The following is a 25,094-nucleotide window of genomic DNA, read 5'->3' as shown; positions in this document are numbered from 1 at the left end:
AATCTCTTTATCAAACATTACAGATAGATATTTGTCTACTGCATGGTTGGAGGACGAAAACATTTCCCACTTTAAAGTTGACATTTCTAAGATCAACTCAGAGAAACTGCAAATAGAAAGACATCTCTGTTAACAACAGAGTTCAAGGGTTGTAGATGTATGCATAAAGGGTTTGAAGGCTGGGAAGGGATGACCTTCTGTGTTACGTATCATCAGAATGCTTTTGTGATCCAAGTGACCTGTGCGTGTGCGCGTGGAGTGACTTAAGCCATCTCCAGTGTGTGCTTAATGACACTTCCACTTTCCAAGGCGGTTCAATGAGTGTACAACAACCACTTAACCAACAAGAGTTTAATATCAGTATTCTAATGTACATTTATTACACATTTTAAATAAATATCCCGTCATTAAAATTATTTGCACACATCCTCAAATAAAAATAGATTTATATATGTATAAAAACAGACAAACCAAAGGGCAACAAAATCAAAGGGAGTTTCCTACATGTCGATGCATTTTTACACCTCTAATTTAGTTAGAACTATAGCAAGAAACCTGTGATTATCAATGTAGCTGCCACATGTTCCATTGTGTGTCCTTAAAGCTCTGTTTGCTTTAACTGTGTTTGTCTGTATAGAATTCCAGACGTAGCAGGGGCACACCACAGTGTTCAAAGCAGAGGTGCCGTGGCTGTGTGTAAGACTGAACGCGACATTACCCAATACTGAGCTCCTGAACGCAGCATTTATGCTTTGTGTGTGTGTGTGTGTGTGTGTGTGTGTGTGTGTGTGTGTGTGTGTGTGTGTGTGTGTGTGTGTGTGTGTGTGTGTGTGTGTGTGTGTGTGTGTGTGTGTAATGTGTGCGTATGTGGGGTGGGGGTGTACTGTATGTGTCGCTGAACACAGCATATTCTGGCAGTGCGGTCGATCAGGGCCCTTCAAGTCTCTTGGAGCAGCAAGTGTGAGTCCAAACAACTCTGAACCGTCAAACAAAAGTAAAAACACAACCTAAATTACAGAGATGATAAAAAGTCCACTCTCTACGAAGAAAGGTCAGCACCCCAAATGTCCGATGAGTTATGTGCATCTAGAAACAACTTAACATAGGTCAGTACTAAAAGTCTCAAGTACAAAAATAGACTTCTTATTTGTTTCTGTTTTCTTTACTTTCTGAAAAAAATTGTAAAAACTACATGTTAGATATAGTAATGTTCAGTACAAAAAAAGAATGTCTCTAGAGGTTTTGGACAGAGGAGTTCATTTCAGCTTCAGTCAGTTTTTCCTCCTCCTCTTTTCCTCCCTCTCTGACCCCCCTCAGCGTTCGGCTGAGAAGCGTGTGCGTTTAGTCCTGGGGCTGAAGGGGTAGTGGACGAAGTCAAAGGGCTTGTGCTGGGCCGGATGGGTGGGATGGGATCCCAGAGGCAATCGTTTCATAAAATGGACCTCGCGTTGGTGCTGCCGCGTTCGCGAGCCTTTCCGAGGGCGTCCACGTCTAGTGAAACCCATGTACCAGCCCTCGTAGCGTGCGTTCCTCAGCGCCGTGTAGTTATTCTCCAGGACAATCTCTGAGAAGATGCAGTCGTGGCCTTGCCCATTTCTCTGTGAAAGACAAACACGCACACACACACATACATACCAGGTCAGTCTGAGGTTCTGAAGGAGCTTTCAATGAAGATTTACAGATGGAAAATATCAGATGTATGAAGGCTACCCCGAACAGTATGTCCCTGCACACACACACACAAATACACATGCGTGCAGCCCTCCCCACACACATGAAGCATATGCTACAACCATTACAGGCCCAGATCAGAGAGGGGGGATGACAGTAAGCGATGAGTCTCCCCCCTCAGTAAACACAGAGACGCAGGCAGTGCACCAAGGACCACTCACGGGTCAGCAGCCTAAGACACCATCATAGGAGAAATACCTCAGGAGTTCAAATTCTTTATCAGCTTCATGTGTGGATAAACTAGACTAGTCTCCCTTCGGTACAATCAAATACATGGTTGACTAGCATCCATTCTATCTATCTCTACGTTTTGAGAAATGGTCCGACAGGGTGGATTTTTTATTTTCCTGCTGGCTTCTACAGTGAGAGCGAAGGGAGTTTGTGCTCTTGTATTGTGAGCAGTAGCTAGGCCCTGCGTCCTCCCACAACCCCTCCAGCCCAAAATCCACTGGACTGTGACACGTCACACACCGGCAACAGTAACTTAGCTCAACGAGCTCAACCTAGATGGACAAAATGGGCTGTTAAAAATAAATCTAGCATTCATGCAGCCAGCTAGCAAGTGCAAAATACACAAATATACACATAGTAATTTAAACACACACACACACACACACACACACACACAGGCTGTTGCTGGGCCGGTATGGCAGAGAGAGGCAGCTCAGGGCAGATGGTGCACCTGGCAGGGTTCTGTGGGGGGGCGGAGATGGCAGCCCTGTTTATTAGCCAGCACAGCGAGAGAGGAGCAGAGACACCCTCGGACCCACAACACGTTACACAGAGGAGGAGACTTCCAACAACATACAACGACCCCTCTCACATGCAGAACCTACCAGAGGTGGACGGTTCTGGAGCCTAGCTCTAGAGAACCAACAAACAGAACCACGGCCACACTGAACTATGGTAAGAACTGTTGCAGACTGGCCATACAAAATCCACTGGTCTTAGAACCCCCAAACAGTTCTACAATATAATCAAACAGCGGAACCACCGACGAAGAACCTCGAAAGCCTGAGCCAATGGAAAATGATCATAACCCTCAGTGGAGTGCTCAGAGGAACTGTTCTCTCTACCTTTCCGACCAGCTTCCCCCTCTTGTTCATGCAGATGTAGAGTCCTGTCTCTGCTCCTTTGATCCGCACGCGACTTCCAAACGTGTCCGTCTCTACGACGAGTTTGGCTGAGGAAACAAAGGAGTTTTGTTATCAACCAGGCGTTGCCACTATTAGTAATGGCACGTTACTCGAAGACATCGTTTGGTTGATTCAGTTTATACTTTTATACGAGAAAACTCTATATATCATCAGACACACACACACACACACACACACACGCACAAAACCTGTGGGGACCATTCCTGAGGATTTACGCAAGCTTAAATTCTTGCAGAATGACAAAAACATGTGTACCACAATTCTTTGAAAACTGAAGAGGCCATCCTGGAAGGACTATCAACTTAAAAATAAATAAAAAACTTTACATTTCTACTCACTTCACACATAAGCACCACATTCATAGATCACGCTTGGAATCAGAAGAAAGAAAACACATAAACAGAAGTGTGTTCAATGGTTTATCTATGTGTCTATGTGTACTGTAAGTCTCACAACTGCTTCTATGGTTGTAAAATAAGGAGGCGTGGGTTTATCAAACTCAAATGTGTTTATCTATGTTGTTGTGGCCTTCCACGGAGGCACGCCATGTCGACAAAGCCGTTATAAATCAACTTTTCATAGGCTTACAAACAGTTGTTATTAGCACCCCCCTACCTACATGACGATGACACACACATTCATAGACCAACATTGGGAGAAATAAATAACCCATGGTGCATCTGGTAGTTTTACTGCTCAGCCTCTATTCTTGTTAAAACAGATCAGAATTCAACAAATAGGACTACGGACATTTCAAAATGTTAGCCACATGTATGTCCCTTATTAGAGATTCTAACCCCTCTTTGATTCGTGCACACTGTGGTCATTGAGTTACAGTTATAATCAGATGGTTGGACTAAACAATAAAAGCCACAGCTGCAGACCCACACATGCAAGCTGCTACCAGGGTAAAGGTGCCACTGGCACAGGTGACCGGAGCACCTCCACACCCCCTGGTGCAAACCACAAACACACACACACACTCAATAAACCACATTAGACAGGATACACACAGAGCCAAAGGTCCAGTTTGCTGCCAAATTATATTTAATTCTAAAACCATTCAATGGCAATAAAAAAATAAAACGTTTTATTTTAAAATAGAAATTCCAAGTCTAAACAAAATATCCATCTTTGTGAATATGCAAAGATGATTAGATAAATGTAGCCTGGCTGTCCAAGGGAAACGTAAAATGCAAGCGGGCTAGTTGGAATTTCACCGCGGTCTATTTTTCTTAGTAAGCTGGTCAGAGTAAAGAGAGAGAGAGAGCTATGCAGGAAATGTTCAGAATGTTAAGGTAAAATTATTTATAATGGCTCTTCCAGGCATGCATTTCTCTGGAGAATCACCTTCAGCACAATATTCAATCCAATTTAAATTTGAGGTCCGCGGCCTCATCTCAACAATACCTGATAGATACCGTGGCGTGTTATTTACCGTAAAAAATAGAGAAAAACAACTTATGTTTAATGTAGTCGCTGTATTGGGTTACTAACCTCCCACTGTGCATAGATGTCAGTTCAATGTCTAGTTTGTATTTAGGCCTACATTTAGTTGAGTTGTCAACGTGAAATCAACTAAAATGTCACCATGTCATTGGATTTATGTTAAAAGTTGGGTGAAAAATATATGAAATGCCCTTACATTGATTCGTTTTTCACGTTGATTCAACGTCATCACATAGATTTTTTGGGGTTGAAATGATGATCCAACCAGATTTTACCCAGTGGGTTCTTGCACATGATTGTAATACAAAGAACATGGGCCTTTAGACCCTATATGCCTATATGCATAGCCCACCACTGTTATATTCATAGGGCCTACGTTAATTTTAGTAAGTTAGTTTAGAGTTTTAAACTTAATGCATTTTGGCTAGTTAAAACTGAGAAAAAGTGTGAGGAACTTGAAACAAGTACACAAAGTTTGTTTATTGGGCTTACCGTATACGTCTCCATCGTCTGCCATGGCGTTGATCTTCTTGTTGGGCAGAACCTGTACGTGCTTCCCGCTGGTTCGGCTGTAAAGCTGGTAGGTCCGAATTAACCTGCGGCTCACACGGTCCGTCACCTTGCTCTGTTCGCTTACATGCTGCGTGAAATTAGGCGAGGACTGATTGGTTACCTGTCAGAAATTAAATGTCATCACAATCAGTATTTTGAAAAAAATGGCCTCAAAGTAGGCTTTTACAGTTGCCTATGTTTTAAGCAACAATATCCTAATTTTGCTCTAAAACCAAAAGAAGCCAATTTGGAAATATGTTTCCATTTTTCTTTAGGCCTAATAACGCATCACTTGATAAAATGCAATAGACCATAATGATTTAATCCTAATGCCAAGGCCAACAGTTCCTTAAATGATGTATGCATCATTTGTAATGTAGGAAAACCTTGAACTGAAAAAGTGGGCGCAAGGTGCAACAGCGTGTGCGTAAAAGTGAGTGTAGGCAGATAGCGTGGTGTTAGATAGATACTAACATGTCTAAAATATCAAATAGGCTATACATAATAAATGTTTAATATTTCACTCACAATAAAATGGAGCAAGTGGGCATATTAATGACTATATTAAACGTGTCCCTATTTGACACTTAGCCATACGCCCTCGTGTCTGTTTCAAGAAACGACAGCTAAGGAACAATGATGGAAACTTCTGGCCCTAATATTTGAACCCCAATAGATTTTTCAGACTTGCCTTTCCCCACGCGATGCCCCTTCTGTGCCCACGCATCCTGCGCGAGGGAAGTATGTTCGCAAGATACCTGCCAAGCTGTGACGCGGGCGGCATGCAGCGCGCCCGCTGCCCCTTGCGCCTTGGGGCCCAGCTGATATGTTATATCACAAATGATATGACGATCCATCACCTCTCTCTCCCTCACTGCTCGCTATTATTACCCCGTGCTTTCAGTCCCAGAAACCATATGTTTTAACAATTTACATTTGATGTTCTACGAATTTTCAAGATGCTAAAATAACGACATGTCGTCCAATGAGATTTACAGTTTTATCCAATAATGAATAAATCCACTGAGACTGAACCGTTTGTAAATTATTGGTAAATGAATCGAAAACGCGGGAGATATTTAAAATCATAATCAATCATTAAAATAAATGTTACATTTCAAATCACATGCATATGGACATACCTGAGCATAGTAGCAGAATGCAAAGAAGTGTAGGAACCTGAAAAAGAGAAACATAAATGAGTTATTATACATTAGGGCACGTAAATCACACATTAATCAACAGAAGGAGAATTGAGAGTTGCAGGAAATACTCACAGATAACTCAACTGGGATGGGAGGCGTCGCATGTTGATTGTGTTGATTGTTCCTTCGATAAATGCAGCTGACAGGGCTTGCAGTGTTTCAAAATCGAGGTTATTTGGTAAAGATAGGCTTTGTGAAACACTGGTTTCGGTTGCAATCCTTGCTCTTCAAAGACTTCATTAAAATCCCAAACGACCAAGGCTGGAGGACGTGGTTATTTTTTTTGTCGTTGTAAAAAATGGGTTACATTTCACGTCAAATAAATGTCCATAGCCTGTTTTGAAAAGACGGAGGGCTCACGAATTATCGTCAACCTTGACAGTGAAATGCTAAACTGAAAATGATCATTGATAACAATGATGAATGATTATTGATAAGTGTCTGTCTGTCGGTCAGGCGGCCCTCTAGTTTACCAACGATTAAGTGCACTTAGAAAAGGTGCATTCAAGTTTTGTCAAAAGCGCTGGTGAGTTTTCTAATAATAAGAATACAATTGCAAAAGCAAACAAGGTCATCCTATGCCAATGAAGATGACAGTTCATTCGCTGTAATATTTATCTCTTTGTAATTCCTTCAGAGAATCCTCAGTAGCTATCTTCCAGTTTAGCCGGTTGTAGAGAGTTTATATATCGGGCTTCTCGGTGGTGGATAACGTGCGCGTCCCTTGCGTTCAGAACGGGTGATGTTGCCTCATTGATCGGTAGTGCAGGACTGGCGACTCTCCAGTCTCCCCTCCTCTCCTCCCATCGCAGGCTCCAATGTCAACCCCTTGTTCGCACTCACACCCCTGGTTAAAATGGAAGGACGATCTGCGAGGAACAAGCCCCCTTTTTCTGCAGAACAAAAGCCACCCCCCTCCCCCTGCATTTAAAACATATATTCACCTGAGGAAAAGTCAACACTTGCGAGGAGAAGCAGGAGGAGTCTTAACATACCCAGTGCGCAATGACGCTTCTGCGCCGAATTACCGAATTACCGAAGGAATTAATGAAATAACAAGTTAACGGAACGTTCCTGGTAATTTAACATATATTAAAATCTATTCCAAATGAAAGAGAAAAATTCAAACACAAATTTGCAATCTATTTTAGTACAATGACCGCATATCATCAATGCAAATGATTTTGCTTTAGTTTACAGCTACATTATGGCTACAGATTTGGCCGGTTTTTCGTTTTAAGGATGAAACAGATGTGTCACTGGGATGAGTACAGACTTGTAAAATGCGTATCTTGTGTATTGCCTGAGAAAAGTGAGAGACTGACATAATAACAGGATTACAGGCGATTAGCGTTTTTAAAACACCCCCTCCCTGCATTTGATAAAGGGAGCTGCATTAATCTCCAGTAGCCTACTTCAAGATAGAATCCATAATTGAAACAATAACAAAGCGTACTCCCCAACCCTGTTTCACCAAAAAGCTAAGGGATGGGGCTGGAGAAATCGAACTACTCTCACATTCATAGTCAGAGCTATGGATGCAAAGACTGTATAATTGACAAATGTATAATTTTAACCATGTTTTGAGGCTATACAGTGTTTGTTTACCTTTACGCTGTCAACAAAATTTGGAGTAAAACAAGTTTATATTTTGGGTTCTGGTGGGGGTACGACAGCTGAACAAAGCTCATGGGCCATTTATAAATTATATTCTTTAAGAAGCAATGGGTATATATCATTAATAGAAACACAAATACCCCCCCCCCCCATGCTAAACCCCCTGGTATTGTAATGGTGAGTGGTAAGCATGCCCTGGGGGTATGATATTTGTTCTTCTGTAACTTTCACACTCATCATTATTCACGACTCATTCAGGACTATCCGTAAACATTGTAGCATCCACATTAATGAGGAAGTGTTTATAACATATTCAATACTTATTTACAATAAAAAGTGACTCCAAAATGTCACAATACATTATTTGCCATTCATTTATATCCGGCACAAAATCATCTGAAACACAACCAAAACAAAAAGCAAATGCATCCAACACGTTAGTAGAGTCACAAGCTTGATGTGATCATTGCTTGCTAGGGAAATTGAACCAAATACTAAACTTTTGACTACTTTAATACACCCCTAACATGGTGGGACTATGTACAAAAAGTGCCTTCATTTCTGAATGGTTCACCCGATATGGGGGAGAATACCCTTAAATTAAAGCTATCAGTCTGCACTTTAACCTCATAGTCACTGTATCATTTCGGATCCCAAGTGCTGGAGTACAGAGCTTAAACAAAAACAAATGTGTCACTACTGTATATAGCCTACAGTATAAGTCCAAAAATGGATGTAGCGACTAAGGATTCTAGCTTTAAACGGCCTCTCTCACCCAATGTTTCTCATGGGCTCTTGGACATTGAGGCTTTAAATGAAGAGAACTAGGGTAGATAAACAAACATAAAGGCACATGTATATCTTTGCAAAATGGGACCTTACATTAAACTGAAACAATAGCCTATTGATTAGCCTATCCAATGGATCATTCACTGTTTCTGAATGCAACAGACTTCTTAAACGAAAACGCACTTAATTATGAGAGAGACCAGACAGAACAATTTATTAATGAGTTGTGTGAGAGGACATTCTCACCTCGAATGGGTGAAGGGGCCATTAGAGGGGACATGTCTTCAAATGAATCAGTCAATTATTTTATTTTGGTTAAGAGACTTATCAAAGCTCCCTTTAAATGCAGACTCCACCCCACCCTGTATTATATGGAACCCAGAACATGCCCATCACCAAGAAGACCATCTGGTTTATTGATTGCCTGCAATTAATTAGGCTGTGGTCCAGCAAGCACAGACTTTCTGGTGGTCGGATCCAGAGTTTAGTTTCAGCGACGTGATGGTCAGACAGACGCGCAAAGGCATGCCACTCATTTGAATATTTGATTGACATCATTTGAAGTTTATATTTTAAATTAATGTGTAGGACCTACCCTAACTTTACTGACTGGCTTACCACACACCCCCGCAGTGCGGGTTGTGGGCCCCCTGGAGCTCGCCCCCCTCCCCAGATATCATATGAACATGATATGACGCACACAAAAAAAATAGAATTACGGGAAATTGGCTTTAAAACTGCAAATGCAAACTGGCTGTACCCCCGGCTATAGTCCCATTTTTGTAATTTATATTATGAAAAAAAACTTTAGAGCCCATCGTAAAATCATTCATTGAAACATGCCTTTATGCATTCGATATTTAATTGTCTAATATTGTTATTTAGCCTATGTGTTGTCTGTTCTGATTAGTTATTTGTCAAACCAATAAACAGACTGAATAGGCCAGACATTATTTGGACTACATAGATACTACAAATGCGTCAATCCATCTCTCAATCATGCGTCTCATCTCATGCAAGTGAGTGCCTACTAACCTTTTTAAGCACACTATAATGGATGGACGCAGTACTCTGTCACTGACAAATCACACGATCAATTGTCCTTGTCACCCTGCCCGCAGTTACTCATCTGAACCACTAGAGGGGACCATGTCTGTCTAATACTCTATTACATTGGTACAATAAATAATTATTATGTTAGTAAACGCCAGACATTTACACTATATTGAACTAAAGCCATCTTTAGTTCCTAAAATATCCCTAACAAATGGTCAGCAAGATTATACAGAGATGTAATGACTATTAAAATGAAAGGGTGAATGTATTTGATAATCTCTCATTGGTGGCAATTTCACAATGCTTAACTTTAGTCATCTGTGAGTGGTAGGCCTAGCTCTTGAACTGTCGAGCTTCTCATTGCTAGCTGGTTTGTATTTATGTTTCCTTCCCATTCTCCCATTAGCATTGTCTACTTGTTCTTTCTATCTGTGTGTGTGTGATGAGCGGCAGGTAGCTGCCACTCTGCAGCCCGGCACAAGGCCTGCCTGCCCTCCCCTTAACCCCAGGAGCCCCACATCTATCAGCAGCTCTGTGGGGGTCCCCCACCACCCTCCTCCCCCCACCACTCCTCTCTCTCTCTAACTCTTCCCATCTCTCTCCCAGTTCATTCTCTCTCCCACTACACCTCTTTATTCCTCCATTGCTATCCCTATTCACTCTCCTCCCACTACCTCTCTCTCCCTCACCTTCGCCCTCACTCTCCCCACAGTCTATTTTTCCCTCCCTCTCCCTCCTCCCTGCCTGTCGCTGCTCCCTCAAGCCCTCTCCTCCCTCCTTCTCCCACTACCTCTACTTTCCTTTCCATATCTTCCCTCACTTAAAGTTGACGTGTTACCGGGGCCTATAAGATCAGAAATATGTCAAACACACCTTCCCTCAGTTTCTCTTACAGAGATAAACACCACGTTCACCCAAGAGAAACTAGACGCTTGCTAATTGGCATGTCAGCTCTCTTCTAGTAAGAGATTGAGACAAAACATAAACTCCATTAAAACGTAAATATTGATTAGGCTATTTATAAAATGACAGATGAAAAAGATATTCCGGGCTGGTAGACTTGGGTAACAGATCATATATCCATGTTTTATCATTGTGGACAATCAGGAGTACTAAATGTTCCTCCAAAGTCATAATATGGGTTGCAGCCTTTTGTCAGTCATACCTGCCTTCTGGCATTCTGCAGTGTCCCAAACCTTAGTGTCATAGTTAAAAACCTAATAAGCTATAGTAATAGAGGATCAGTTCTAGGATGACAGTGTCACAGGACAGGTCTACAACACACAAAGCTGAATCAGAAATGTGAAAAAGACATTCAACATTAACATTAAAGTAACTGTTTCACGACATCTACTCGGACGTTGCCTAAATGCCTGCAGTCACCCAGCCCCAGTGACTTTCTCAGGCATCTTGCTCCGGAGGTGTGCTTTTCAACTGTTCATCCATCTGGAGAGAGAGGAGAGCGAGAGGGTCTCTCCCTGGCATGTACTTATTGAGAGCCCCCGACAGCTGATCCATTCCCAGTCTCAAAGCCAGGGGTGCTATCATAGCCCCGTTGGGTTCGCCCAGATATGTGTTTTCACTGAACACATGTTAGTAATACCTATTCCATATGAGCTCCCAACAACACCATGGTTTTAGCATCTAGCCTGCCCTTTGTTTCAAGACTCCCTCGTCATGCCAATAGAAATGGGGTACGAACCAGGCAAACAGACCATAATAATACAAGCGGTGCTCCGTCTCAGCCAAACTGTGCCCTAGATTAGTCTATTCCTAGACTATTCTTATATTATATGCTCTATACCACTCAATTTCAATGCCGTTTCATTGTTTACTCAGTTTTTGTGGGGTCTGTGGTCTCTGAGAAGGTAAAGAATTTGCGGTGTTAAGGTGTGCTGTAGCTGAACAGTAGGAGGTACCAGACAGAAGGTGACCTCTGACCCCTGATTACACGCCACTCTATCACACACACTTCTAATTACACGCACAGACCCACACACACTCTCACGTCAGGTGGCCTAGGTTACAGCCTTGGGGCAGCAACTGAAAGGTCGCTGGTTCGAATACCTGAACCGACAAGGTGAAAAATCTGTCGATGTGCCTTTAAGCACGGTACGTAACCCTAATTTGCTCCAGGTGTGCCGTACTACTATGGCGAACTCTGTAAAACAACACATTTCACTGCACCCATCCAGTGTATATGACCATAAAAACACATTTTACACTTCTCTCTGACACACACTCCCCAGGCCCCCCCTTTATATTGGCTCCTACCCTCACCGTAACCTCACTTCTTCTGACCCAGCCATGCAAGGTCACACTCAGCGAGGCAAAAGGACACGCTCTCTACAGTTCTGCCCCTCTGTCATACATGTAGTATTTGGTTCATGCATGTATCACACCTATCGCTCGTGTGGCCTTGAGTTCTGTCATGTTTCATATGAATAATGTTCGGTTCACATGTTTTACACACCTTCAGCACTCAGGTCAAGCATGTTTCACAGGTGGTGGCTAAGAAGCCTAGCGTGTTTCACAACATGAGTATTCAGGGCCACTCCATGTGTCAGACACACAATCTTCGCATTGTTCACCCGGTCAGCTCGGCATTTGGTGGTGGGATGTGGGAGTGATGAGTCTGGATGCCCTCCAAGCATTGCCATGTTCTCAGAGCGTCCACACAGGTCCCTGTGCGTCTTTAGGCTGTTTTTCACATCTTTCCTTTGCTAACAACATCCATGCTGCTTCGAGGTGAACACAGACACATGGTTCTGAGGCAGTAAAATACTGGGCAACTTTCCGCTGCTGAGAATTCGAGGGGCTGAGTGAGTGAAAGTCTGAGAGCCGCTGGAAGGACCAGACTCAGCTTTACAAGCACACAGACACAGACACGGATAGACACAAACACAGAGACACAGAGAGGCACAAACACAGAGAGACTGACAGACAGACACAAACACAGAGAGACACAAACACTGAGACACAGAGAGACACAAACACAGAGAGACTGACACACAGACACAAACACAGAGAGACTGACAGACAGACACACATACACAGACATGGAGAGACACAAACACAGAGACACAGAGAGACACAAACATAGAGACACAGAGAGACACAAATACAGAGAGACTGACAGACAGACACAGACACAGAGACACACACACACACACAGTCCTTATCCCCTGGGCTGAGCCGGGACATAAAAACCATATGCCATAGGAAGGAGAGAGAGCAAAAGAGTGAGGTAGACGGGGCAAGGAAGGAGAGTCCAGCCTTTATGTGGAACGGACAAAAGCACGGGAAATTGTTTCCACCAGTTGGCGAATTGCGTCACACGGGACTGCGTGGGTTTAAGGCCTGGAGCGGCGGAACCCTGATGGGCTCTAGAGGTGCTCATAGTGTGAGGTGGGGGAAGAGGTACTCCAGTGATTCAAATCACAAATGTGTCTTAAGTTCCTCATTCAGACTACTGACCCTCCATGCTAGTGGCCTGGCTGTGTATGTGAGAGAGTGGGAATAAATCTCTATGGATAGGTCACTTTGGATGCCTAACCAGAGGTTGCTCTGTGAGGGTTGTATGTGGGGGGTTAACAAAGAGTTTATGGAGTTTCTCTCTGCCTTGCTTGTCTGTGTTTTTCAACTATGCACAAGCAAACACTTGCGCACACACACAAACCACACACAAACCACACACACAAACCACACACAAACCACACACAAACCACACACACAAACCACACACAAGATATAGAGCATAAAGTGATGATGCTTCAGAAGTCCCAAGCAAACATGTGAGAATCTTACACAAGGCTACCATCTCAAACCACTGTGAATGATATATTCCACAAGACACAAAGAATGCAGTATGGCGATATCCTCTGATAATAATGCAATTTAATATTCATATTTTCACTCCCTTAGCTCACTTTTCTGTTAATAGGTAGTGTCAGTTATCCTCCGAAGGACATTATTTAGATAAAGAGACTCATTCACTACTTAATGTGTTTTCTGAGCGATAACTTCTCAGATACCTCACTGAAGGTAATAGATATACATTCTCTCTCTCTCATGTATTTATAAAGCCTTTTTTTTATTTATTTCACCGTTATTTAACCAGGTAGGCAAGTCGAGAACAAGTTCTCATTTACAATTGCGACCTGGCCAAGATAAAGCAAAGCAGTTCGACACATACAACAACACAGAGTTACACATGGAGTAAAACAAACATACAGTCAATAATACAGTAGAAACAAGTCTATATACGATGTGAGCAAGTGAGGTGAGATAAGGGAGGTAAAGGCAAAAAAAAGGCCATGGTGGCAAAGTAAATACAATATAGCAAGTAAAACACTGGAATGGTAGATTTGCAGTGGAAGAATGTGCAAAGTAGAAATAAAAATAATGGGGTGCAAAGGAGCAAAATAAATTAATGAATGAATTAAATACAGTAGGGAAAGAGGTAGTTGTTTGGGCTAAATTATAGGTGGGCTATGTACAGGTGCAGTAATCTGTGAGCTGCTCTGACAGTTGGTGCTTAAAGCTAGTGAGGGAGATAAGTGTTTCCAGTTTCAGAGATTTTTGTAGTTCGTTCCAGTCATTGGCAGCAGAGAACTGGAAAGAGAGGCGGCCAAAGAAAGAATTGGTTTTGGGGGTGACTAGAGAGATATACCTGCTGGAGCGTGTGCTACAGGTGGGAGATGCTATGGTGACCAGCGAGCTGAGATAAGGGGGGACTTTACCTAGCAGGGTCTTGTAGATGACATGGAGCCAGTGGGTTTGGCGACGAGTATGAAGCGAGGGCCATTTTTACATCAGCTGATGTCACAAAGTGCAATACAAGAAACCCAGCCTGAAACCCCAAACAGCAAGCAATGCAGATGTAGAAGCATGGTGGCTAGGAAAAACTCCATAGAAAGGCAGGAACCTAGGAAGAAACCTAGAGAGGAACCAGGCTCTGAGGGGTGGCCAGTCCTCTTCTGTGTGTCCCGGATGGAGATTATAACAGTACATGGCCATTAAGGCCCGATTGTTCTTCAAGATGCTCAAACATTCATAGATGACCAGCAGGGTCAAATAATAATCACAGTGGTTGTAGCGGGTGCACCAAGTCCATACCTCAGGAGTAAATGTCAGTTGGCTTTTCATAGCAGAGCATTCAGAGGTCGAGATAGCAGATGCAGTAGAGAGAGAGAGAGAGAGAGAGAGAGAGATACGAAAACAGCAGGTCCGGGACAGGGTAGCATGTACGGTGAACAGGTCAGGGTTCCATAGCTGCAGGCAGAACAGTTGAAACTGGAGCAGCAGCACGAGCAGGTGGACTGGGGACAGCCAGGAGTCATCAAGCCAGGTAGTCCTGCGGCATGGTCCTGGGGCTCAGGTCCTCCGGGAGGGGAGGGAGAGAGAAAATAATTAGAGGGAGCAAACTTAAAATCTCTCCCTCATAACGTGATCTCATAAAAATCCCCAAAGTAACATTGTTTTACTGTTTAACAAAGCCAATAAACATGAAGGGATGAAAGAGAGGAGGAAGGGAGCAGAGGGGATGCCACGTCCTTTAGGGACTCTGACTGTTGTCTGTTGTCTCAGCCTACTCCTAGCCAATCTCTCTACTCCACCCAATATCAAATAATATCCTCTCCTTCCCATCCCTCCTGGACCTCTTATCGCTTCTCCTTTCCTCTCTTATATGTTGTTTGGTAATGCCTGGCACTTCTCAAATGTATCTAATTGAGATGGAATTGACCCCAACCCCGAACTCTGGAATAGAGCCACAGTTAACACCCTAGATTCCCTCCCCCAGAGATGAATTAACAGTCCCACCACGACAATGATATTATAGGTTTCCCTAACTGGTCTGAGGTCAGTGCAGTGACAGTGTTCACGTTCCTGGAGAGGCCAGGGCAGCACCATATGGCCGGAGGGGAGCTGAGTGGAGGAGCATGTGTGACGTCTCTGACAGACGCCGGACACGCTGCATTCCTCTACGGCAGGGGACACGTAACCCAAAATGTCACAGAGGGACAATGTGGACGGGCATCGGTGTACAACTAATAGAATGTATAGATCACAGGAGGTTGGTGCCCCCTTAATTGGGGAGGAGGGGCTTGTGGTAACGGCTGGAGTGGAATAGTATAGAATACGTCGAACACATGGTTTGATGACATTCCATTTGCGCAGTTCCACCGCTTTTTATGATCCGTCCTCCCCTCAGCAACCTCCACTGATAAAGATAGTTATTTTCACTCTCTCTGCTACAGAGAGACCCCAATTTATATCAGACCGGGACAGCACGCAATGGCACACGCAAGAGTTAATATGGGCGGCCATCATGGAAATAAAGACTGAAAATGGTTGTCTAGTCATAAAGTAGGCTCTAATTGGTCAACGACCAATGCTTCCTGTGCTTTACGAATATTCTCTCCCTATGCTTAACAGTATCACTATTTCCAGACTACTGCATGACACCTATCACTACATTTTCTAGGAGCACTCAGAGAATACTGTACCTCATGACCTGTCTGTGCACTCACGGAAACAGCCAGAGAAGGAGTGAAAGAAGGAGTGTGAGGGCGGGAGAGCAATAAGTAAAGTGAGGAAGGGAGGGGGGTTAAGTAGAGTGAGTGAGTGACAGAGCAGGGAAGGAGGTAGAAAGGGAGGGAAAGAGGGATCTGCGAGCATGCGAGGGAATAAATGGAAAAAGCAGAGGGGAGCAGGGTCTTGCAGGAATTTGGAGGGAGAGGGTTAGTTGAAAAGAGAGACACAGCGTGTTGAGAGCTGTTGTGTTTCAGTGGTCCCCTTCAAAGGGAAAGGCCTGATGTCTTTACCATGCGCTGCAGGACTGCAGGTTAGGGCCAGTGGGGCTGGGGTTTAGGCAGTCTGAAACCCCACACAGCCTGCAGCCTACACAGACACACTCTACATGAACCTGCCCAGAGCAGGCATAAGGATGAAATCATTTTTCGTGGAGATTGCTGCGGTGCTACGCTGAACTGAGCTGCGCTGCTCTAGACCTTATGGAGGTCTGCATGGCAGACATGCATGCACTCTCACAAACACATACATGCACGCACGCACACTCAGACACACCCACAAACTGCTGTCCCTCGGAGGTATACTGTCAGGCCCTTCTACACCCACTTCCTGTAAAAGACAGTAATGTAGTGTTGTCATGGCAACACAACGTTACAGACAAGCTGGGGAACGAATCATGGATTCCACCCGGCAGGCTACACGCCTGTACGCCCACAGGGGCTGACCTATGACTTAAGAGGGCTGTAGTGACCCTGTGGGCAGGGGGCCAAAGGGGAGGAGGGTTCAAGGTCCCAAAAGTGGTTGGGTTGTGGGTCGGGCATACAACTGTAACCTCTGCATTAGATCAGACTTGATTTACCCAGTAGGCTACTAGAGAAATAACAGATATGCACACTGCACACATCGCTGATATTCTATTGGATCTGGGGTTAAACTACAAAACGTAGTTTCTGATTTGCACAATGCCTTCAGAAAGTATTCACACCCCTTGACATATTCCACATTTTGTTGTGTTACAGCCTGAATGGATTCAATTCATATTTTTTTCTCACCCATCTACCCACAATACCCCATAATGACAAAGTGAAAACGAGTTTTTAGAATTTTTTGCACATTTATTGAAAATTAAATACAGAAATATTGCATTTACATAAGTATTCACACCACTGAGTCAATTATAGCTTTGAATCGTCTTGGTTATGTTTGTATCAGCTTTGCACATCTGGATTTGGGGATTTTCGCCCATTCTTCCCTGCAGATTTTCTCATGCTCTGACAAGTTAGATGGGGAGCCACGGTGAACAGCAATCTTCAAGTCTTTCCAAAGATTTTCAATGGGATTCAAGTCTGGGCTTTGGCTGGGCCACTCAAGGACTTTCACATTCCTGTTCTGAAGCCTTTCCAACGCTGCTTTGGCTGTAGGTTTGGAGTCATTGTCCTGTTGGAATATGAATCTTCACCCCAGTCTAAAGTTGTTTTCACTCTGAAGATATTTCTAATCAAGGATTTGCCTGTTTTTGTCTCCATTCATTGTTCCCCTCTATCCTTACCAGTCTCCCAGTCCCAGCCGCTGAAAAGTATCCCCATAGCATGACGCTGCCACCAACATGCTTCATGGTAGAGATGGTGTTAGACGGGTGATGAGCTGTGCCTGGTTTATAGCACTTTGCATTCAGGCCAAAGAGTTACATTTTTGTCACATCAGACCACAGAATCTTTTGCCTTATGATCTCAGAGTCTTTCTGCAAACTCTAGGCGTGCTGTCATGTGTCTTTTACTCAGGAGTGGCTTCTGTCTGACCACTCTCCCAAAAAGCCCAGATTGGTGAAGTGCTGTAGAGACTGTTGTCCTTTTGGCAGGTTCTCCCATCTCTGTAGTTCTGTCAGAGTGGTCATTGGGTTCTTGGTCAGTTTGGTTGGACTGCCTGCTCTAGGTATTCTGGGTAGTTCCATATTTGTTCCATTTCCCAAATAATGTAGACCACAGTGCTCTTTGAAACTTTCAACACTCTAGAAATGGTTTTATACCCTTCCCCAGATATATGCCTCACCACAATTCTCTCTCGGAGATCTAGGGACAGTTCCTCAGACTTCATGCTATTGTTTCTGCTCTGACAACTGTGGGACCTTGCAGTATATAGACGGGTGTGTTTTTTCTAAGTCAATTAAGTTGTAGTGACATCTCATTGATGATCAAAGGAAATTGGATTAACCTGAAATCAATTTGGAGTGTTTTAACAAAGGGGTGTGAACAGTTATGTAAATTAGATGTCTGTATTTAATTTTCACTTTGTCATTATGGGGTATTGTATGTATATTTGTATATTTAGTCCATTTTGAATTCAGGCTGTAACACAACAAAATGTGGAATAGGTCAAGGGGTATGAATACTTTCTGAAGGCACTGTATATCATGAATAGAATTTCAGGTCATTTGAAATCCAGAACTGAGCCCAACCCTATAACACCCTGGCTGTTGCTAACACACAAAGCTATGGAACTCTTACCAGATCATTTACTCTGGGCTAACTGTCATTGCATCAGTGTCATCCTTAACCAAGCTCTTCGATCTTTCAATTGATACTGCCATTTTTAGCAGACACCAATTCTGATCACCCTTTACAATATGTGATGTTCATGATCTAAGAGATATTGTGAATGTTTGCATTGCATTTCCTACCCATCACTGTTGTGTATACCTAATTAGGTAAACAGTCTGTATTTAGAGCTGTGGTGGAACCTTGAGGAATGTTCTACGGCTGGGGTGGGGATGGAGGGTGAAAGAGAGACGACAGAGCGAACATTCCGCCAGCAGCGTTCTCCGTTTTCTCCCTCAGGCGTCAATCAGGTGTGTTATCTCTGTGCTCCCGCGGGGCCTGTCGGTGTGGCTGTCACCCCTCTGCGCTGACAGAGGGACCCTCATATCTGGGGCCCTGATAACCTCCGGACCCACAGAGCAAGACCCTCACTGTCCAGCGAGACACACCGACCAATCTCCCCTCATCTCCCCCAACACACAAGCAATCAGGCCCCTTCCCATACACCACCCCCTCCTCCCCAACTCCAATTCAGCCTCGGACTAAGTTCACACACTATTGAAATTCAGCCACAAACTCCAACCCCCCAAAATCTATAGTAACCAAATGCAGTATCTGTCATTGTTTCTGAATGGTTAGTTCCCCATGGAGTAAAAAATACTTTTGGTGGTTCATAGCAAAAAGGTTTGGGTACCAATGGCCCACCCTACTTACTCTGCCACCAGTTCCCGTCCCTCTTCCCCCGACCTCATTTCCCTCCAAAAAACACTATGTCCTGTTATCAGAGAACTGAAATAGCCACCAGGGTCAATGAGAAGCTTTGTCTGACACTTGCCCTGCTGCAACCTCACATGAAATCCAGCACTTCATGCCAATAAGGTCATAATGTACAATAAACATATGTGTAAACTGTCACACTGCTGTATTTTCAGGACATTTTGTGTACTGTCACATATTTGTCTCTCGCTATGGGCTAGAAATGTTCCTACGAATCCATGCAGTATAAAGACTTACTTTCAATTTTAAATCCGTTATAGTCTACTCAAAAACAGTAATCAGGAAAATGTATATTTTTGTATCCCTCTCTAAGTCATCAGAAACATGTCTGTGAGTTGTGACTCTTGGAGTCTCTGTGGTGGAGTAGGGGTGGGGGTCTGGGAGTAGGGTGGGGGATGTTGACGGGACCAGTTGATACATTTCATGTGGGGTGTGCTTGACTCTCTGACAGGAGCTGTCGCTGGAATAGCAGGGGGGTCCTTATCAATCAACCCCCCCCATCTGCCAATCAAACAGCTTCACCGTGACAACCACAGCCCTGCTATCTGTCCAGCTGTCTCACCCTCTCTCTCCCAGCCTGAGATGGGCTTGTTAGGAGGGGAATGAGCCATAGAGCCACAACCATAATGGTTTGCCCTAGACAGCCATTTTAGAAGAGACAAGATAGGGTTGGAGCGGAGTTATGGGGAGAACAGAGGAGCTACTTGATTAGGGTTAGGGCAAAAGTTAAGGATGTACACATCCACATGCTCCCCAGTACACTCTCTGTGGCTTTCTGAGTGCTTCAGAGGGGAGAAGGCGACCTGTGGCCTTTATTTAACAGTAGCAGAATGAATATGTAAAGCAGAGCTCATAAATAGAGGGCTGAAAAGCCCCCCTGTCGGGAGCAAAGCCCTGCTCTGAGGCTGCATCTAACCAGGCCACGGCAGGGACCACACTCACACACTGTCCTGTCCACACACACAAAGACAGCCTGCGACTCTGTCACTGTCCACACACACACAAGCACAGGCATCCCTCAATCAGGGAGAGATTGAGGGGCCCTAAGGGAAATCGTTTGAAAGAGACACAGCACAGTGTGAGAGAGTGTCATGATTTCCCCAACATAACTGAGTGATTAAGGTCTTTCGGTGGTAAGGGTCAGGTATTAGGGGTCAGGTATTCCACCTGTTTGTGTGTGTAGAAGAATGATCATGATGTTTGTGTGTTGCACGTGTTGCTTGCGTGCGTATGCGTCAAGGTAAATCTCTGTTTGTCTCAGGGTTGAGGAGCAAAGCCAGCCCCTGTGGGCAGCCTTTATTCTGGGGTTAGCTCTGCTGTCTGTCTTCTCCCGTCCACCCATCCCTCCTGTCAAGGCTCAGTAACCATTATGGTTATGTGACAGTCACTGTGACTCCTGTAATCATCGTAGTTTGGGGTTATTTTCAAGCGACAGAAAACAACAGATTGTCCTACAGGTTGATTTGGACCAATTGCAATGGGATGTCTTCGCCTCTCCGCGACTGAAAAACATTGGTTAGGACACAAGAGTTGAACGACAATGCTACTTGAGGTGGAGGGAAGAGAAACTCAAATCTTTGTCCTCTGTAGTGTGTCTTTCTGTTCTTCTGTCTTATAGAGTGTCTGTCACGAAATTAAAGAAACTAGAAGTGGTGCGCAATGGATGAATAATCTAGCATAGTTTGATACCAGAAGTTTGATGATTGAAAGAGAGAAAATAACCCCTTCTTCTGAAAGTTACAGATAGACATTAAAAGAAGAAAAACAAGTTTGAAAACATTTCATAACAAGGCTGTGGTCGCCATTTGCACCAGTTTGAAGTCGCGCCTGCTGCATTCAGTGTATTCTGTGTTGTATACCATGATGGGGAAAGAAAGGTGATTTATTCGGGCCTATCAGCAACAGGAACAGAGAATACCACACAGACTTATAAAGAGCATGGTTACTCTGACGGTCAGCTGTGGCTCATGACCTGACCATACAAGCAAAAGTGTTGAACACACCTCTTCAACCGCAGGTAAATCCTGCATGGTCTAAAATCTGACCACCACACCATACTCCCATAGCTCAACCCATGACTGTCAAAACCCTGATAACACAGGACACCCTCAGAGGTTAACCCAGGTCAACATACCTGATCGAAACCCTGACCACCACACCATACTCCCATAGCTCAACCCATGACTGTCGAAGCCCTGATAACACAGGACACCCTCAGAGGTTAACCCAGGTCAACATACCTGATCGAAACCCCAACCGCACTTAACGCTCACCGCCCTACACAGGAAACTCCGCGCAGAAAAAATTTGCCCGTGTTTTATGTGATAGTTCAAACCCTACAGTACACGGTTAACCCTGCACGGTTAAACATCTGACCACACTTTATAGGTTCTAGGTTCACCCTACACAGTTAACGCTGGATGGTCAAACCCGTCCACAGTTTACACCCCGCTCCAGTCACAGGTTAACCCAGCTCGACCGCAGCCTCTTTTGTGTCTCTTTCTTTAGAGCCGTAAAAGAGCCTTCCAGAGGGCAGCTCCCACTGCGGGATCACACTGTCACAATGCAAACTGGGAAACGGCGTGTATTGTTATTCGTAGGGGCAGACACTCAGGTCCCTTTGACTGGGGGACTCCGCCATTACAGGTAGTTGTGAACTGTCACCACTCGTTGAGATTAGGCTCAGTACACAAAGAGAAAACGGAGGCACAATGACTTCAAATAGGTTTCAAGGTTAACTCCCTTTCGAGTGGAAGAATAGGCAAGTCACAGACACGGGCACCTTGCGTATTGCGACTGGCTGTGTATTGGCGCATTGTTTTTTTCTCCTCATAAATGAACAAAGTAAGATGTCCCCCTGCATTTGTGACTGAATGGGCTGGTTTTGTCATGGCCCCACAGAGTAATAATGTTGTGATCACACGACGTGAAGCAGCAAAGCAAGGCTGGGGTAACGATACATGATATGCATGCTGAAAACCTTTGTCTTATACATCAATGGTATTCTCTCAATGGCCCCCCCCAAAAAAAAAAACTGTAGTCATCGGCTATGAAAAGCCAACTGACATTTAAACCTGAGGTGCTGACCTGTTGCACACTCGACAACCACTGTCAATATTATTATTTGACCCCGTTGGTCATCTATGAGCATTTGAACATCTTGGCCATGTTCTGTTATAATCTCCACCCGGCACAGCCAGAAGAGGACTGGACCCCTCATTGCCTGGTTCCTCTCTAGGTTTCTTCCTAGGTTCTGGCCTTTCTAGGGAGTTTTTCCTAGCTACCGTGCGTCAACACCTGCATTGCTTGCTGTTTGGGGTTTTAGGCTGGGTTTCTGTACAGCACTTTGTGACATCAGCTGATGTAAGAAGGGCTTTATAAATACATTTCATTGATTGATTGATTGGTTTATTCAAGGAGAGCGATTGACAAGGAGAGTGGGCTAACCAAAGTATTACATTTGATCTTGGTTGTTTCTCTGTAAAAAGGTCCAGAAGCTGTCATATTTGACGTTAGACTGGAAAGCATTACATGAGTGTGTCTGTGGCGCCCTCTAGTGTCCGGCTGTGCCTGGTGCCTCTGTGGCAGGGAGGCAGACTGACTAACTGAAGGAGCACTTGGGCTAGAGTAAAGACAGCAGACAGCACTGAATATTAATAGCGAGGTCAATAAACCATCAAATAAACCCACAAAAGCATCCGTAGATTAACCAACATTTAAGAAAATAAAACAGGGATTGAGATTGCTACATTTACCCAACCACTAGGCTTGTGCGGACTTCATAGCTACAGGACAATTCCAGGAAAATAAACTCAACTGATAGGTGAAGTTGTGTGAAGTCCAAGCTCATAGCATAAACAATATTTATTAATAAGTGCTATTCATTTCATTCTCTACAATACTCTCTATAATAGCATTATTTCAGGCAGTAGTAACTGACACAAAGCAGGACCTCTAACCTACGCTACAGACTCACTTTACAACCAGCAGTCATGAGATGAGGCAGACAACAGACACTTAACATTACAGCTCACTGACATCAAAGCCAACAGGTGGAAACGCCCTGACTAATACACATCCGAAAATGAAAGGGGCCAATCAACATCTTAGGTCTTTAATGATCTCTAGGAATAAACATGTCAGAATGTCAGAACACCAGAGAAACCCACTCTGCTCCCTAAAAGCCTGAAACCAGCCCTGGATGCTTATTGGGGCCCACATTAGCATCAGCAGTGTTGTCTGTGGCCCTCGGGCAGGGCTGGATGATTAGCAAGTAAAACAATCTCACTGTGGCCCCGGAGAACACACCTCTGACTCTGGCCCCCGCCCTAGTATGTGTGTGTCTGTGCATGTCTGTGTGAGTGAGTGTGTGATGTATGAGAGAGTGTATGCATGTATGTGTGTCACAAGGTCGTGGTAAACAGGAGACTCAGGTTGTAACACAGACTAAGTAGCAAATAAGTGCCACATTCAGCAGCTATCCGCTACCATGTTTACAAAAGGAACAGTAACAGAGCTGACACAATGAGAAGAGAGAAAGAGGGAGAAACAGAAATAACAAAGGGGGGAGAGAGAGAGAGAGAGAGAGAGAGGGAGACAGAGAGAGAGAGAGACAGAAATAACAAAAGGGGGGGAGAGAGAGAGAGAGAGAGAGAGGGAGAGAGAGAGAGAGAGAGAGAGAGAGAGAGAGAGAGAGAGAGAGAGAGAGAAAGAGGGAGAAACAGAAATAACAAAAGGGTGGGAGAGAGAGGGAGAGAGAGAGAGAGAGAGAGAGAGAAAGAGGGAGAAACAGAAATAACAAAGAAGGGGGAGAGAGAGAGAGATAGAGGGAAAGAGAGAGAGAGAGAGAGAGAGAGTGAGAGAGAAAGAGAGAGAGAGAGAGAGAGAGAGAGAGAGAGAGAGAGAGAGAGAGGGACATATTTCCCTATGATTACACAGATCCAGAAAGAATTTAAAAACAAACCAAATTTTGATAAACTCCCATATCCCGTGCTTCTTCACCTGCATTGCTTGCTGTTTGGGGTTTTAGGCTGGGTTTCTGTACAGCACTTTGAGATATCAGCTGATGTACGAAGGGCTATATAAAATAAATTTGATTGATTGATTGATTGATTGATATCAACTGGGTGAAATACCACAGTGTGCCATCACAGCAGCAAGATGTGTGACCTGTTGGTACAAGAAAAGGGCAACCAGTGAAGAACAAACACCATTGTAAATACAGCACATACCTATGTTTATTTATTTTGCCTTTTGTACTTGAACTATTTGCACATAATGTGACATTTGAAATGTCTTTATTCTTTTGGAACTTTTGTGAGTGTAATGTTTACTGTTATTTTTTATTGTTTATTTCACTTTTGTTTATTATCTACTTCACTTGCTTTGGCAATGTTAACATGTTTCCCATGCCAATAAAGTCCTTAAATTGACATTTAATTGAGAGTGCGGGAGAGAGAGAGAGAGAGAGAGAGAGAGAGAGATGGAGAGAGAGCAGCAGACAGAGCAGCAGACAGAGAGAAACAGAGATATGTAATGTTTGTTTCATGGCTCCCTGGGTTCCTATTTTGTATTTATATTTATTATGCCAAGGCAGCAACTACTCTTCCTAGGGTCCAGCAAAATGAAGGAAGTTAATATAATTTTAAAGACATTACGATACATTCACAGATTTCACAACACACTGTATGCCC

The 25,094-nt window shown here is 43.9% G+C and overlaps 1 protein-coding gene across 1 annotated transcript; it reads right to left on the bottom strand.

The window, feature by feature from the left end:
* Positions 1 to 336: 336 nt before the first annotated feature.
* Positions 337 to 7,058, bottom strand: LOC110502398 (fibroblast growth factor 8). The gene is made up of 5 exons (XM_021580389.3): positions 6,167 to 7,058; positions 6,032 to 6,068; positions 4,830 to 5,010; positions 2,808 to 2,914; positions 337 to 1,598 (listed from the first exon to the last, which is right to left on the bottom strand). The coding sequence occupies exons 1-5, from the start codon at positions 6,196 to 6,198 to the stop codon at positions 1,314 to 1,316; spliced, it is 642 nt and encodes a 213-aa protein (XP_021436064.1). The 5' UTR covers positions 6,199 to 7,058; the 3' UTR covers positions 337 to 1,313.
* Positions 7,059 to 25,094: the final 18,036 nt, after the last annotated feature.

The sequence above is a fragment of the Oncorhynchus mykiss genome, chromosome 23 (genome assembly GCF_057628025.1).
Source record: "Oncorhynchus mykiss isolate SJ-2025 chromosome 23, ASM5762802v1, whole genome shotgun sequence".
NCBI classification, from domain to species: domain Eukaryota; kingdom Metazoa; phylum Chordata; class Actinopteri; order Salmoniformes; family Salmonidae; genus Oncorhynchus; species Oncorhynchus mykiss.
The sequence above is the reverse complement of the archived record's forward strand: the minus strand, read 5'-3'. Positions and strand labels throughout refer to the sequence as shown.

Coding starts and splice junctions, on each gene's coding strand:
- LOC110502398 (XM_021580389.3), bottom strand. CDS start 6,198: ATGCGACGCCTCCCATCCCAGTTGAGTTATCT. Junction 6,069..6,166: donor CCATCCCAGTTGAGTTATCT/GTGAGTATTTCC, acceptor TCTCTTTTTCAG/GTTCCTACACTTCTTTGCAT. Junction 5,011..6,031: donor CATTCTGCTACTATGCTCAG/GTATGTCCATAT, acceptor AATTTCTGACAG/GTAACCAATCAGTCCTCGCC.